The 17,398-nt window shown below is 36.7% G+C and overlaps 1 protein-coding gene across 1 annotated transcript in view; it reads left to right on the top strand.

The window, feature by feature from the left end:
- The first annotated feature begins 13,532 nt into the window (after positions 1–13,532).
- The window catches only part of LOC129245692 (protein anachronism), a 41,125-nt gene continuing 37,259 nt past the window's right edge, over positions 13,533–17,398 (top strand). Inside the window, exon 1 of the mRNA XM_054884032.1 lies at positions 13,533–14,204. Coding sequence (XP_054740007.1) covers positions 13,891–14,204 — 314 coding nt within the window. The 5' untranslated portion in view covers positions 13,533–13,890. The remainder of the gene's footprint in view (positions 14,205–17,398) is intronic.

Below are 17,398 nucleotides of genomic sequence, written 5' to 3'. Positions count from 1 at the left end.
AAAATGGCGGATCAAATATGGCGGTCAAAATTTTCTTATAGTTAATTATTGTTTATGAAACTTGGTATCCGGGGGTTTTCGGGGTCGCTGATGACGAATCTGATATCATATTTGCAAAATTCAAAATGGCGGATCCAATATGGCGGAGAAATTTTTTAAAATTTATTCGAATTTACTTAAAACTTGTAACTCGGGGGCTTTTGGGATCGTTGATTACAAATCCGATGTTAATATTCCTAAACTTGAAATGGTAGATCTGATACGGTGAAAAGTTGCAAAACAGGGTAAAGGCGAGAAGAAAAGATCTCGAGTCGGTAAAGGTGAGAGGAAAAGTTCTCCAGCCAGTAAAGGCAAGAGGAAAAGAACTCCAGCCAGTAAAGGCAAGGGGAAAAGATCTCCAGCCAGCAAAGGCAAGAGGAAAAAATCTCTCCATGTTATTACTCTATAAGCTTGCTAATAATAGATCGGAAATATTATTACGTAGGAACATAAAAGAAAAACTGGTTTAGTGTTAAAAAAGCAAGAATAAAGTTATCTAGCGAAAAAAGTCAATTTAAAAATTTTCTGTATTATCGACCGACAAAATAAAGCAATGTCAGTTTCTCATAGATGGCGTGTTAAGAATTTAACATAACTTCTCTCACATATGAGTTCAATCTTATATATTATAAGTACAATAGCTTACCGGTTGATACATTTTACAAAGATTTTAAAATTTGGTAAGTAATGTTGTCGGTCTGATTGTTTTATGATTATTGTAAATTGTAATCTATATATTATCTTAGATTTTTGAAAACTGTGCTTTTGTTTTAAAATTATTTGACATATTATTTATATTATTTTGTAAATGTCTGAAAAGCTACAATGGACTACTTCAAAGTATCAAAGGCAGTTCTTTGTAACTTTTTAATAGAAAATAAAAGTAATGATATACAAGATTTACTTGATCATTTGGAAGTTAAATTTGTTCTGGATTCGAAACAATTAGAAATTGTAAAAAATGATTTGACTAGGTCTTTTTTCAGCACATTTAAAAAGAAATGGAAAGATTCTATGTACGTTAAAAGTAGTTTTGAAAAATCCCCTTGCCTTTACTGGCTGGAGATTTCTTCCTCTTGCCTTTATTGGCTGGAGATCTCTTCCTCTTGCCTTTACTGGCTGGAGATCTTTGTCTCTCGCCTTTACCCTGTTTTGCAACTTTTCACCGTATCAGATCTACCATTTCAAGTTTAGGAATATTAACATCGGATTTGTAATCAACGATCCCAAAAGCCCCCGAGTTACAAGTTTTAAGTAAATTCGAATAAATTTTAAAAAATTTCTCCGCCATATTGGATCCGCCATTTTGAATTTTGCAAATATGATATCAGATTCGTCATCAGCGACCCCGAAAACCCCCGGATACCAAGTTTCATAAACAATAATTAACTATAAGAAAATTTTGACCGCCATATTGGATCCGCCATTTTGAATTTTGACAATCTGACATCATATTTGCAATCAGCGATCCAGAAAACCCCCGGATACCAAGTTTCATAAAAATAATTAATTTTTAAAAGATTTTGTAATTTTGTAAGTTTGTAAGTTTTGTTTTTTAAATGTATTTGTTTAAATATTTCAATATTAGCAAAATATTTTAAAAATCCGCAACGACAGAGTTGTTAGCCAGCGAGTGGCACGATGTACGGAGGATTCAAAGAGTGTATCAAATGCAGAGGTCAACATTTAGAGGAAAAAATGTCTACAAAATAAAATTCGCGCTTGTCTTATTTGCAATAGTTATTGAAATAGTTATTGAATTACCATTTATAATTCTGTTTTAATTTATGTAGCTTTCAATTCCTAATTCCGCCACCGAACACCCTGCTCAATGTATCGAACCTACTTTTCAATACAACCGACGTAATTACCTCCACACGTAATTTTCCAGACGTAATTACCGGTGGCCGCCGTAGCCGAATGGGTTTGTGCGTGACTACCATTCGGAATTCAAAGAGAGAACGTTGGTTCGAATCTCAGTGAAACACAAAAATTAAGAAAAAAAATTTTCTAATAGCAGTCGCCGCTCGGCAGGCAATGGCAAACCTCCGAGTGTATTTCTGCCATGAAAAAGCTCCTCATAAAAATATCTGCCGTTCGGAGTCGACTTGAAACTGTAGGTCCCTCTATTTGTGGAGCAACATCAAGACGCACACCACAAATAGGAGGAGGAGCTCGGCCAAACACCCAAAAAGGGTGTACGCGCCAATTATATATATATATATATATATATAATTACCAAATCGGTATCTCTGTAGAATGAACCGTCGGACTTGAGGTGTTTTTAGTGACTTTAAAGCCCCACACTTACTAAAACTTTCGATAGCTTTTTTACCTCGTAAAAAACAACGTTTTTTTAATGCATTCGTTGATATTTTTATGCCTTTTATATAATTCCCATTAAGCCGTAACCATCGACCTGGGATTAACAACTTGTAGTTATAACTTATAATTTCCCATAAGCAGCAGTCTGTAGTTGAAAGAGTCAAGCAATATTCCTCTCTTGTCACACATACAGCTCTTTGATGTGTCAAACAATTTGTTCGTGTTTACCCCTGTATACATACATCCTGATGTATATATATGTACATATGTACATCAATTCCTCTCCAATCGCATGATCTTCAGATAACGCGCTAATAATTGTGCCACAAATTATTTTGACTGATAGTTAACCGCTGTATAATTGGCATGTCTAATCTTTGATCTGATACTTTCACTTAAAATTCTCAAACACCCAATTCGTTTTACCCTTCTTCCGATAGTCGAACAAAGCACGTGCGCAGCAAAAGCAATGAATGTCGCCGGAGCTTAGTTGTTGTTTTTGATAGCATACCTATAAATGCTTAGACCTATATATAGACACACACATACATACGTTTTTACATACGATTGACTACCCAGCTAGCTCAACAGGCGTAAGAAGTGGAACGTCGGAGACACTTTCGGCTGCACTTGTTGGAATTGTTAAAATCAGAAATCAATAAATAAATAAGGAAATGCAGAAATAGATATAGTGAATAAATAAAAAAAAAACAAAGAGAAAGAGAAAAAGAAAAAAATTAGGAATAAAAAATATAAATCAGATTTTGTTGTCTTAACTTAAGACTCTATTACTCTTCATAAATGGAACTGGCACAGATTGCCTAATAATAATAATTTATTAAAATTAATTTTTGTAAGCACTCATTTAGGGCTTTTAAAAGCTTTATTGAAAGCTCTTGAAATCGTATCAAATATATCCTGAAAATATCAAATTTTTCATATAATAATGATCATCTAATTGCTCGAGTTATTGGAGCAAATTTTTACAAAGCTAGCAGAGCTGGTTGAGTGGGTTGGCTACTAGAATGCTTCTGCCGCGAGATGTTTAACTACTCGGCTGCTCATCTGTTTTGCCTAGTTACATGTTTGATTGTGAAGGCCCGAACACTCATCGGCATACCTACATTCATATTCGCCATAAACACAAACACACACTTGCATAGCATCCAAGCAGCATTATATCACTTGTCTGAATGAATCGTAACTGCGCTTTTGTTGTTATTCTTTTGAACACAGTTTTCCAAGATACACGGAAAAAATTAGAAGTCGTAAAGTTATTAATTTAGATTTTTTTCACATCATTTCAAATCAATATAAAACCTGAATTATCGACGTCTAATCGTTCAAAAGTTTGTTGAAGGTTTCGTAACCCTCTCTTCTTTCTTTAAGGGGTTAGGGGTAGTCAGAATTTTCAAAAAATCGATTTTTTGTTTTTTGCATTTTCTTAAAGTATAATGTTTTCCAAAATATTGTGTAAAAATTTGAAGTGAATCCGACAAATACTTTTCAAGTTATTCAACAATTAACAAAGGGCGCTCGGCCGCTCCGGAGCCGATAGCAAAACTTTAAATGCGTTTTTCTCAAAACTATGTTTTTCAAACTGGTGAACACTGTAACTTAAAAACCGCTACGTAGATTTCAATAAAATTTATACAGCTTTTGAAAAACATAAAAACTTGTGCCTGATCGAAGGATTTTTTTTTTTTTTCAAAAATTTTTAACAATTAGCTGTTGGTTTTTTTTTTCTAAAATCTGGAAAAAATTTTCTGAGGCCGCCATTTTGTTCATTTTGAAAAAAAAAAAAGCTTCGATCCGGCTCGAGATTATCTATCAATAAAAATAATTTTTCTCATCCGATTGGTTTTAGATGAATCTGCAAGGACTTGTGATGTTCACCGCAAGGGACTTCTGGAGAAACGGGCTTCACACAAACAGCGATAACTTTTGCAATTATTAATTTTTTTTTTTTTTGAAATTTTGGTGAAGTCAAGTTAAAACATGATGTTTTTATGCTATGTTTTTATTTTTGTTAAATAAATTAATTAAGTAGCAAAAAAAAATTCGTGAAAATCATCATTTTTTCGGACCTCTGACTACCCCTAACCCCTTAAAATAACTTAATAGGAAGATTTTTCATTAAATAGGAAATTAGCAATGGCACTGATAATGAGCGCGAAAAAGTTATCTAGAAAAAGAACAGGCTTTTGCTCGGTTCCAAGCGGCTCAGTACAAATCTACGCAATTGATTGCAAAGAAGAGACCCCAAACCTTATCAGTGAATTTTTTCAGGTAAATATACATACATTTCAACTGTAGTTGTTCAGTGAAATTCCCATGTAGTGGTTCAGCCCAATGATAAACTGGCAATGCTCACAGGCATCTGCGCATGATCGGGATATTCTCCACTGGTTCTTGTCGTTCATGTGACCAATCGCAGGAGACTCCTATGCACCTAATCCTTGAATGCAAATGCAGCGCTATAGCGTGGAGGAGGTTGAAGCATCTCGGCTATTTCCAACCAGAAGAACGGCACATAGGCTCAGTCCAACCTAGCTCTATCTTAAGTTTTATAAAATAACTGACTCTGGATGAGGCACTGTGACGAGTAAAGGACACAAAAACCATGAGGTCGAAGAGGGTGGGGAGATCTCGAAGGAGGGCATCGATGGTAGAGATGAAGCGGACAGATTCACATGAAGCTGATCTAAATAAATCTCCACCACTCTGGCTGCCGGTGGACTTATTCAAGAGTCGTAGAGCGAGGTTTAAATTATCGTCGCACACCCCTGAGTCTAAGGTATGTTTGCAAGGCGATTACAAAATTTATTTTCTATTATTGGTTTTTTGCTAAACAAGCCATCGCCCTTTTAACATTTTCTTTAGTATAATATTTTTAGTCGGCTCTTAATGTATGGTATATCGGTGGTTTGCTTTGAAAAGAAATTTTTTTTTTTCCTTTCAAAGTTCATTGGCCTCCGTTTAGCCTTTACCCACCAAATCTCAGTTCTTGCAACCCAACTTGCTACCCTAAAACTCATCGATTGGGTAATCTCTATTATTTTTGTATAGCACCATTTATGGCATTTATTTTTTAAAAATAATCCCTTTCAATTGTTGGCCGCAACTGCTCCTTAATTCGTTCATCTGTAAATACCAATTTTGAATGACTCGCGACTCGGTCGGTATCTCGTGAATAACTTTAGTAAAGTTGGCTTCCAATGCCTCAATCGAAGATGGTTTATCCACAAAGCATTTAGACTTAACATGCCCACACAAATAAAAGTCCAAAGGTGTGATATCACACGATCTTGGTAGCCGATCCACTGGTCCGAGGTGAGAGATAAATTCTCATTGAAACGACTACGCAGTAAATCCATTGTTTTACGGTCTGTATGGCAAGCAGCGCCATCTTGTTGGAACCAAATGTTGTGAAAATCGCGGGCTTCAATTTCCGGCATCAAGAAGTCGTTTATTATGGCGCGATAGCGTTCTCCCTTCACTGTTACATTGGAGTCAGCCTCTTTTAAGAAATATGGGCCGATGATTCCTCCAGCCCATAGGCCGCACCAAACGATTGTTTTCAATGCATATAAGCTGTTCAATGAATTCTAGCTGCGCTTGAATGGTTTCGAGTTGCATTTCAGCTCAAATACGTAGGCATTAAGCCAAATATGGGCCTCATTGCTGAACACCGCAAGTTGGTCTGAGCGCGAGACAAACACTTTTCACAGAGTGTCGATCTTCGTAATACAATTCTACGTTTTGTAATCTTTGTTGAGGCGTAACTCTTTCCATGATGTAATGTCAATGAATACTAAAAAAATATTCATTTAGTTTGACACCCTTTGTATTTAATTAGTTTTTACACCCCTTATTGAGTGTTAGGCCAAACTCTTCCTCTTATTTTGTGGTGTGCGTCTTGATGTTGTTCCACATCTCTTTTATGGCAAATATAGACTTAGAGGGTTCACATTGCAAGCGGGCGACCCCTATTAACTCAAACCTGTGCACTTCCAAATGGTTGTCACGTACTAAACCATTCGATTACGGCCGCCGCTTTAATACATATGTATATTACATATTTATAATATTGGATATCGCGTCGTCTAAAAAATATAATGTCTCTTCGAATAGTGGAATTTTCACATATTCACGAGCAGCATCTGTTATACCAGTATTCAGATGAAGGATCTTCTCTTCGGCTGTCCTTTCCTTAAGCGCTTGTTTCTAGGTTGTACTCGGATATTGATTGTGCTCAGGGCCGTAGAGAGCATATCCGGGCCCCGGGGGAAAATTGCAAATGCGGACCCTTTTCAATTATGTCTAATTCATATAAATACGTATAATTGTTAAACATAACATAATAAAACAATATAAACATAATTAACATAATAAAACAATATAAAAGTTTCCTGATGAAATCAATGTCAAGATAACGATTGATTTAAAAAACTTAAATGCATATCCGAGGAAAAACGCAATTTAAAAAGATTTAATTTTTTTATTGACTTAGCCTTACAAATTTTCCAAAATTACTGACATAATTTTTAGAACTTTGCCTTCCGTGCTTTAACCGAGGCAAATACTTTTATAATATCAGCAAAGTCAAGTTTTCTTGCTCACTCAGATTCTAAATAAAAAATTGCTAATTCTGAAACTCGAGTCTGGGTCGAGCAAGAACGTTAATAGTTTTAAATTCTTGATAAAACGCTAAACGATCTTTCAGCGATCGGAAGACGATTAAAATCATCAATTGAACTGATATCACCGATCGACTTGAAAAATTAAGTATTAAAAATAATTTCAAAATATAACAGGTGGCGCTAAAGTAATTCTCCTATCAGAAAATGCTATACATTTTGCGATTGGCCCCTAATGCCAGTTCTGTTTTGACATTTGTGTAGTAAACACAACGAAACGAAATACACGGTAATAAACAATGTTAAGCTACACTGCTCCCGAACGCGGAACGCGGTGACTTTGGCACAACGTGAATTTCGTCGCAGATTTCCTCGCCGTCCAACGCCTACTAGTGAAACACTGCGACGTTTAGCCGCTCAGCTGTTAGCTGCTGACCGCCAATCGCGTCTAACATACGCTCAAGCCATCCTTAATCACCACCAAGAGGAAGATGATTTTTCATCAAAAATAATCATGAGTGATGAGGCCCATTTCCATTTTAGCGGGTACGTAAATAAGCAAAATTTACGCTTCTGGGGCACTGGACATCCGCGTGTAACCCACGAAGAGCCATTACACCCGCTCAAAGTCACTGTATGGTGTGCTGTTTTCGCTGGAGGAGTCATCGGACCTTTTTTACTGTGAATGGTGAGCGCTACAGAGCAATGATCAACGAGTTCTTTTTGCCGCAACTTGATGAATTGGGATTGGAAAACATGTGGACGGTGCAACGGCACACACTGCACGTGCCACAACCGATATGATGAAGGATGCATTTCCCGGGCGCCTAATCTCCCGTTTTGGCGATTTGCACTGGCCAGCAAGATCGCCTGATTTGACCGTTCCAGACTTCTTTTTGTGGGCTCTTAAAGACAATATCCGTCAAGAATGTGAGGACCTATCGCCGGAAGTTTTGGCCAAAGTGATGGAAAATGCCATAAAAAGGGTTCAAATGGCAATCAACTCTGGCGGTGACATCATATTCTCGACTTGATGTAAAAAAAGGTAAAAGACCAAATAAAAATAATCCACAAGAAGAATCAAAGTTTTTCTTTTTTTTTTAAATTACAGCCAAAAACCATCGCAAGGTTACTTTTGCACCACCTTGTATTATGGTAACGCGAAAACGTGTTTCACGGAGCTGTGGTAAAACTATAATTTACAATTTTTTTTTCATAAAACTCTTCGGGATTTACTCTGGAATCCGAGCCCCTGTGAGAACTCCGGGCCCGATTGTTTTTATTCATGATGAAATTTGATATAGTGCCTGGGAAAATCTAATGGAGATTGACTTTTCTTTTTTTTATGTAATTTTACTTATTTTATTTACTTATTTTTTATTTATTTAATTATCGGAATACTCACGTACGTTATTTATCCAAAGCTCTTACATATTCGGAGACAAAAATTTTCATTATTCTAAATATTTCTAACGATTAATTGCAACGATCATTGGCATACTTGTAGCCACTCAGAGAGAGATATTTTTCTTTCAACAGGTAAGCTACTGTATACTGACGGTTTGCGACTCTGCTGACCTGACTGATAACAGGTATACAACAACCCTACAGACGCTGAAAAAGCAACTGTTTGATTTGTAAAATGAAGTCGGAGGAATCAAGGCCGGTTTTTTTTTTTAACTGTAATTTTTTTATATGTATTTATTAATTTATTGAATTAAAATATATACTCAATATAATTATACTTCTATTTATACTCTTATCAACGTCGAACTGGAGTTTCTGGGTTTTCTCAGCTAAAAACTGCTTCAAAACAAATGGTGCGTGCTGAGGGTAGTCCTCACGCATACATAAATAACAGATTTATCAAAATTTGCCACTCAAGCTATCTCAGTCGCGCGTTGTCATGATGGAAATCGGCGCCTATTTAATTGATTGGTTGAATTATTTACTTCACTGTCAATAATTGTTGGTAGTTGAAATCGAAATCAAATAGGGCAGACGATTGGTAATCAGAACGATTAGATGCTTTAATAAATACAGTGGTTTATTATTTTTTAAAACTCAATAGCAATAATCAAAAAGTAATAATAATTTTGGCTATAAAAAATAGGAATTAATAAATTAATAGAAAAAACTTAATTTGAGTTTTGTCATTGTTCTAGATTATTTCTGATTAGGTGTATTTAAATATATTTTGAATTCATCTATAAAAATTATTATATAGTGGTCTGTTAGAATTCATCATTAAGCCGTGCTTATTTGCTGCAAGAGGGTCGTCATAGCAAAATGAAGTTTTTTAGAAGAAAATGCAGACATGACCTCAAGCCCTTCTTTTATGCTGTTTGAAAAATGTATGGCAATATGAATTAACAGTAACTCTATAGATGAAAATATGCCTATACCTTCACTTTTGGTGGTCAAGTAAATTGAAACTTTGAAAACATATTTGCTTTAAGTATAGCTTACGTGTATGTGTGTAAGTATATACATATGTATGTACATATATAGTAATAAAGTAGTCATCGAACTTTGAAATTATTTTTATACATACGATATATGGTACGTACACATACACATGTGTATGTATGTAGACTCATTAAACGAAGAATTCGCAATGTATTTGCACACATCCATAAACACATATCAACAACGAGAAACTATCTATTAGAAGTTTTCGAAATCGCACCTCTCAATTGAATTCCCCAATTTCCCATCATACCTAATATATAATACCCACAAGAACATGCATACATACATGCATACAGGCTGAGCCCCTCTTCCTATTTGTCGCGTGCATTTGGATGTTGTTGCACACATGGAGGGGCCTACAGTTTTAGGCCGACTCCGAATGGCAAATAGTTTTTATGAGGAGCTCATACATTGTAATTTTTTTTATCAAACTAATTTCTAACTCGACGCACATTGCTATGATCTCGAAAGAATGGAATTTCAAGGAAGCTCCTTATGATGAAATTCAGTTCACATTTTATCACTTTTATTGAAAATCGTTAATTTTCATCGAGAAACATCTTAAAGTGTAGTTTTAAATTATTTATTTATTCGAGCGTTCGTGGAAACATCATATTTTGTTGTTTTTCGAAAGATGAAATTCTCGAAAAATGTAATATATGTAAACATGTTCATAGACCGAGTCTCGATCACAGCGGTAAGGTATAAATTTCGGACGGCCAATAGACATACATATTTATTTATACATATGGACTCCAGTGCCACTCTGTGAAAATATTCTTTGCAACGTACCAAATTCATATCGCAAATATAATTGAAATCGAGCGGCGTAGACTGACTACCACCATTCGGAGGTATACAGGTTCGAGTATTCGTGTGTGAAACACCATACTAAACAATTTTTTAGAATAGCGGTCGCCCCTCAGCAGGCAATGGCAAACTCCGAGGGTATTTCTGTATTTCAAAATCTACTGTAGCTTCTTTTTGAGTCTTATTCCAAATTTGTGGAACCCATCGAACCGAGCTCTTTTGCGCAATACTCGCAATACTGGCATAGCATTCAAGCCCAGTTCACCACATATCATTTCCTCCTGCCATTCGTGGATCCTCGTAAATTTTTCACTTCACCAGTACTACATTTATCTCCTCCGTCAATGATTTTCTTCGTCCTTCTCGAGGTCCATCCTTCACAGAAAAATGTCTTTTATACCACTTACAAATAGTCTTAAGAGATCAAGTGTTCGTTTAATTTGCAGTTTGGAACTCATCGAAAGTTAACCCAGGCTTGAGTTGATGTCGAAATCCGTAAAGTATTAAGTCACGAATTCCCTGCGGAAGTTATACTAACATTGCATCAATTATTTTACGTAGTATGGCACTGTGGAAGGCCCGGCGGTTCGGCCACGCTTATATATTACATACTATGAACAGTTATAATCAAAAAATCGACTACTCTTTCCCTAAACCCACCTCCAATAGGTTCTTCAAGACTAACATCCCATCAAGAAGAGAGTGACAAAGTCAAAGACCATGCGGAAGAGGGGATCCAAGCTAGAAAATAAAGTAGGCTATGGAGTTTTTTCAAGAGAATTAGGATTAGAATTATCTATCCGACTTCCGGACTACTGTAGCGTCTATCAGAATTCTGAGCTATAAAGAAGGCAACTGTGTACCTCAACTCACTCGTCGTAACGAAAATTACGATAAATATCTTGTTCGGATAGCCAAGCGGTCAACAAATCAATGAAGCCAGTTATACTAAGATCAAAGATTTGTCAGGAATGCCTGGTAGCTCTAAATGATATTAACACCGTCTACAAGGTCAGTCTTATATGCGTTCCGGGACATAGAGATATTGAAGGAAGTTGCACGGCTGATGAGCTGGCCAGAAAGGGTACTAATTTCCACTGCTTGAAAACAGGGGCAATATTGGAATTCCTATTGCAACTTGCGCATTAAGGATAAACAATAATATAATCCAAAAGTCCAATAGGTCATGGTGATATAAAGGCACATGCGTAACGACCCGGCTAATTTGGAGAATTGCTCAACTCTCAAGAGAGAAGATCTCGAAGGTCGTGGCTTGTGTCACCGGTCATTTGGCTGTTAGTTAGGCACCCTTCTAGGCTAAGAGTACTTTCTCATGAGTACTGCAGAAGTTGTAGAGCGGAGGAAGTGGAAGAATCAATAGAACACTTCCTTTGTAATTGCCCAGCCTTAGCTAGGAGTAGAGCAAGATTATTAGGAAAATACTATTCAGACTCTCTCACGGAACTATCCGGTGTTGAGATAAAAACTATTCTACGCTTCATAAGAGTGTCTAAGTGGTTCCATGATGAATAAGCACTGAGGCTTCCTTGTCACAACGTGGTAACACAACGGACCTGCATGGTCTAACTGAGTTGGCTATTCTAAACCAACTGCCGCAAAAACTTAACCTCGTCTATTTCTATGAAATTTTAAATGAAACATCATAAGACTATAGTAAAACGGATGGCGTTTTAAAACTAAAAAAAAAAATAAAAATTTAAATATAATATAAAAAATACCATCGACTTACTGAACTTTGATTAGTGTTCCATACTTGTAATGTATATTAAGGCTTTTAGAAAAAGTACGGTAACCTTTTAATTTTTTTTTAAGAATTGTAAGATCTCAGTACTGTGGAAATCAGGGATCTTCTAAATTTGCTTAAAAATAGTCCTGAGTGTGTCTCACAATAGACAACCTATTCAACCCAACCTTCTTCTTCTTCTTGCTTGGCACGATAACTGCTTACGCGATTTTGTCCGGGTTTAACAAAGCGCGCCGGTCGTTTCTTTCTCGAGCTAACACGCCCCTGTTGGAAACACCAAGTGAAGCCAAGCTCTTCTTCACTTGATCTTTCCACCGCAGAGGAGGTCTTCCTCTTCCTCTGCTACCACCAACTGGTACCGCATCGAATACTTTCAGACCCGGAGCGTTTGTATCCATTCGGACGACATGACTCAGCCAACGAAGCCGCTGGATCTTTATTCGCTGCGCTATGTCGTCTTAAAACTCATACAGATCATCTACGATACTCGCCGTTGCTAACGTGCAAAGGTCCAAAAAGCTTCCGCAGAATCTTTCTCTCAAACAATTCAAAGGACGCCTCATCGGATGTTGTCATCGTCCAAGCTTCTGTGCCATACGATAGGACAGGCATGATGAGAGCCTTGTAAAGTGTTAGTTTTGTTCGTTGAGGGAGGATTTTACTACTCAATTGCCTACTTAGTCCAAAGTAGCACTTTTTGGCAAGAGAGATTCTCGGTAGGATTTCAACACAGGATTTCCATATGTAGAAGTCCACGCAAGCGGGAAAAGTCACTGATGGCCATTCACTTGGGAGAGGCCAGGACGATTCTTCTAACATGTTCCAATGGTGCTCACAGCTTCCGGGCTTAGCCCAGGTATCCTCTGTTTAGCTTCCGAAGACCCGTTCGAGAGCGAGCTAATGTGAAAAGGCGCAGCAACCCAAGATAGCTGGTTGTGCGCTGGGTTTGGGACCGGCCACGTAAGAATCCCCCCAATGGAAATACGAACAATACAATGCCGTACGAGCTTATTAAGTCATTTTAGTTTCATGTTTGCAAGTTTACAGCTATAGGAATTTCAATAGTATCACAGTCACTTCGAGAGAACCTTCATTAAACATTAAATTTTTCTAGTCTCAATATTTTTCCGAGTGCATTGAGTTTAAAAAAAGTGATTAAAAACTCTGAACATAGACAACATACTTTCCAGTGGAACTGAAAAAATTACTCAGTGAAACTAGCCTCTATGCATCGGTCGAAGAAGTTAATTCGATTTTGCGCAATACTGTACATGAAAACTTAAAAACGTATGCATAAAATCATCGAACAAACGCTGAGCGTATTTTCCCGGTGTATCGTTGCGTTAACATCGTAGTAGTAGGGAGTAAGCATTTACGAAACGATATAACAACATTTCGTATGCGAAGTATACCAAACACAAACCAAATATTGTATCTGATATATGTGAAATGTTATTTAAGACCTGAAGCGCCTCGCTCAAATCACTTCATACTTGGTGTTCTTAGAGTGAAGACATCCGAATTCGGAAGGAAAACACATAAACAATTCCGCAAATACAAAGTCAATTTCTTCTTTGCGCGCAGCCACAGTGTTTGTACTCAAGTGAATAAAAAATTATGTGAGAAATAAACAATCAAATTAGTGGCACAAACACTTGAAAACATTATCGAAATTCAAATAAAACAAACAAAACCCAATCGAACTGTGATTTTGAATAATTTTGCATGGTACGCGCAGAACGTCGGTGTTTTTAAGTGCATACATGAAACTATTTTTTTTATAAAAAAAAAAAAAGAAAAAAATAATAATTTAAAATAAAGTAAAAGACAAGCAAGGCCATGTTGTTCTTGGTTTATATGTTAAAAAACCGAAAATTTTCAGAATTGTCCTGCTGCATTTGCATTGGACTCGGCATTTTAATATCGCTTTTGGGGCAAGTGGATGGTCACTTATTGAAGCGCGGTGCCTCATTGATGAATGAAGATGCCACCGTACGCACTGAAATTGTGGATCGCAACAATCGCACGATCCTGGCCAGGTTCAACTTGACCGTGGCGCAAATGAACAGCATCATGCAGAGCCAAAATCCGAATAACGAAGATCGCGCCGATCAAGACGACACACAGCGCTTTCACGTAATCAAAGAGTTTCGGTGAGTGATTTTACGTGTTTTTTTTTCTTTTTGCTTTGTGTGGTAATTTTTTGTTTGCGAAATTAATTTATCGACGTAGGTGTAGACGAATATCTGCATAGCCACCTGCATAAATCAGATAAGACAATATTTAAAAGGCTTGAAGTGAAAAATGTTGAAATACACGAATTAACACTCGAATTGTAAATTTCAAAAACGCCTGTTTGTACCCAGCATGACTAGGTTATAAGACTAGATTTGAGCTGCACTTCGAAAATGGAAAAACAATTCCTTTTCTGTGTTCAACAAACCGGCTAAATGCGCTGTGTGCTTATCCAAGATTTAAATTAGCGTTTAAACTTTGAATAACCGAACTCAATGGGCTGTGCACAAAAGTGAATTTTTATTTTTTCCGAAGATTTGTGGCCGTAATGCATTTGTGTATCGACGCATCAATGCGTGCATGCTCGCATAACTGAGTCATCCCACTTGCTTTCACGCCCGCCTAGGTGTCGCAAAAGTAAAGAAATGTTTGCACTTTCAACGGCAAAAGTTAAGAAATTTAACATTTTACAACTTATAATGAAAAACCCCGAGGAAGGCAACACCGACTGTTGGCGGACACTTTTCTCACATCCAGCGGCTTATAGTATTTTTATTTCTTTATTTATATGGGAACTAATTATAACTACTAGGGCCTTCGGTTACCGGCTTATTGTAGTTGAAAAGTTGTTAAATCATGTCAAAATGCAAGAGGAAAGAGTACGTCGCCGGTTGCACAAGAAAACCAAAACCACCAAAATATGTTGAGTTAGAGCTAATCATTTTTGGAAATCTTTAATATAAAGCACAGTGACCAATTTGTTTTTTTTTTTTTTGTTTTTTTGTTTTGACAAAACGAAGCGACTTTTTTAAATTTAACAACTTACTTGCCCACATACGAGGCACTTGTGAATGCTCCAAGTCTTCTGATACGCTAAATAAAATTCATTTATTTCCTAATATCTAATTTTCATATATTATTTTATATAGAATTATATAATTGACGCGTACACCCTTTTTAGGTGTTTGGCCGAGCTCCTCCTCCTATTTGTGACGTGCGTCTTGATATTGTTCCACAAATGGAGAGAGCTACAGTTTCAAGCCGACTCCGAACGGCAGATATTTTTATGAGGAGCTTTTTCATGGCAGAAATACACTCGGAGGTTTGCCATTGCCTGCCGAGGGGCGACCACTATTAGAAAAATGTTTTTATTAATTTTGCTTTCACTGAGATTCGAACCTACGCTCTCTCTGTGAATTCCGAATGATAGTCACGCACCAACCCCTGCGGCTACGGCGGACACCATATTTTATTTAATATATTTTATTATATTATTAGATTTATACTATTTTGGTTATTTTATTTTGAGGCCTAAACTAGACAAGACATTTTCTTGAATTGCATATGAACACCAAAGTAGTTTTTGCGTAACATTGACAGATCCTCTTCCAGTAGGGATACAACACTCACAAAATCGATTTAGTTAGATGAAAGTCTCACGATTATACCAGCTTACCGTTGTCTGAGTTCCTCGAAGGTCGTAAAACTGACTTGTGTGAAACTTTACGTAGAAATAGAAGAAATTTGCCACAAGAAGTTTTAAAAGCAAAGCTAAGGCAGAAGGACAATTTTTATACCGTATGATCTTAAAAGGCCATGGCGAAAGTATGTCTCACGTGACTACAAAAAGCGGTAGCGTAATTAAACCAGAGGCAGTAATTGACTATAATGAAGCCAAAAAGCCATTAATATCGCGGACCAACTTGCTTCATTCCATCCTCCGCTACGTAAAAGTTCAACTTGGTGCAAAAAGGCACCAGTTGATTTACTGTTTCAAGTCGCCATTATCACTACCAGATGCATATACAGTGAGTTGGCAGACGGCCTCAAGTTGACAGTTTTCCAAGTAATCTAAAATTTCCATGGGCAAGCGGCATAAACAACCGAACATAGCCTTCCTCAGAGAAGTTCAATCTCTTCTAGCGCTCCAAGATCAAAAAATCCACTTGCTTCTTCAAGAAAAAATACACAATAAATTGGTACCAAAAAGATGTTCTGGTTGCTATAGAAAATTGATGAATCAAGGGTTACTCGCTCGAAAAGTCAAGCAAATACACCCTTAGTGCAAAATGTGTAAAAAGGCATTCTGCTTAGATTGCTATAATGAGAATCCTGTGTGATTTTGTAACGTTTTTTATGAATAAAAATATTACTTTATGTATTTGCACTGTATTTATTGCAAATTTATTCTAATGACTAAAAGACAACTTTCAGGAAAAAACCGCGGAATTTTCTTCAACTTTCTTATATGTTTGGTTTTTTTTTGCCACACGTCCACATAGAATTTGAAAAAACGTATGCCGTTCATACTAAAACATTTACCCAAAACGCTCTCGCCGGCCCCATTTGACTCATCGGACCGGGAAGTAGTTAATTTCGTACCAACGTTTCAAAATGAAAAAAGATATATTTTACTTCAAATAAATTCTTATTATAAAATTTTATGAAAGCTGAATCGAGTTTTCATCATCTAAAGTAGTCGATGTCGAAGCGTTCTCATATAACACCTCTGAGGCGATGAAATTTTCTGCAACAAATTTGGTTTTTCTTTCAAATAGTTGTTGGACTTTAAGCAGTTTTTTTTTCTAAATTATGTTTAGTGTACAAGGTAGCAAACATTTTGCTTTGTAAGCGGATTTTAGCGGTCTTCCAGTTAATTGTTTAATTGCCGAAAAGATTCGCTCGACTGACGCGGATTTACTACTGGTACAGCCCTGATTATGCTTTTCTTCAATGAGAGCCCCGAATTCTATGAAGCGTGCGTCATTTTTCTAAAATTATTTGAAACTCTCAATGCAGCGTTCGTCAGTCTGTTATACCTATACTAAAATTCTTTCTTCTTTGGAGATCCAAAGGAGATTATGGGTGTTAGCATTTACTCGACAGGGGAGTATAAAGTGATGAATTCAAATTTAAACTCCGGAAAAGGCGTAAAGAACTGTGACTTATCAGGAATGGTGTGGGAACAATTTACCTTTTCAGTTGCATACCGCATTGTGCAAATTCAAAATAAACTTTATGCAATTATGCCCACAGAATTAAGTCACTAAGCTTGACTGTGAGTCTATAATTGAAAGCTTCAAATGAATTTGCGCACTTCCTCGGCCTGGAC

This window comes from Anastrepha obliqua, chromosome 4 (assembly GCF_027943255.1).
Source record: "Anastrepha obliqua isolate idAnaObli1 chromosome 4, idAnaObli1_1.0, whole genome shotgun sequence".
Taxonomy (NCBI): Eukaryota; Metazoa; Arthropoda; class Insecta; order Diptera; family Tephritidae; genus Anastrepha; species Anastrepha obliqua.
Note: the sequence above shows the minus strand (reverse complement) of the source record. Positions and strands in the feature narration are given on the sequence as shown.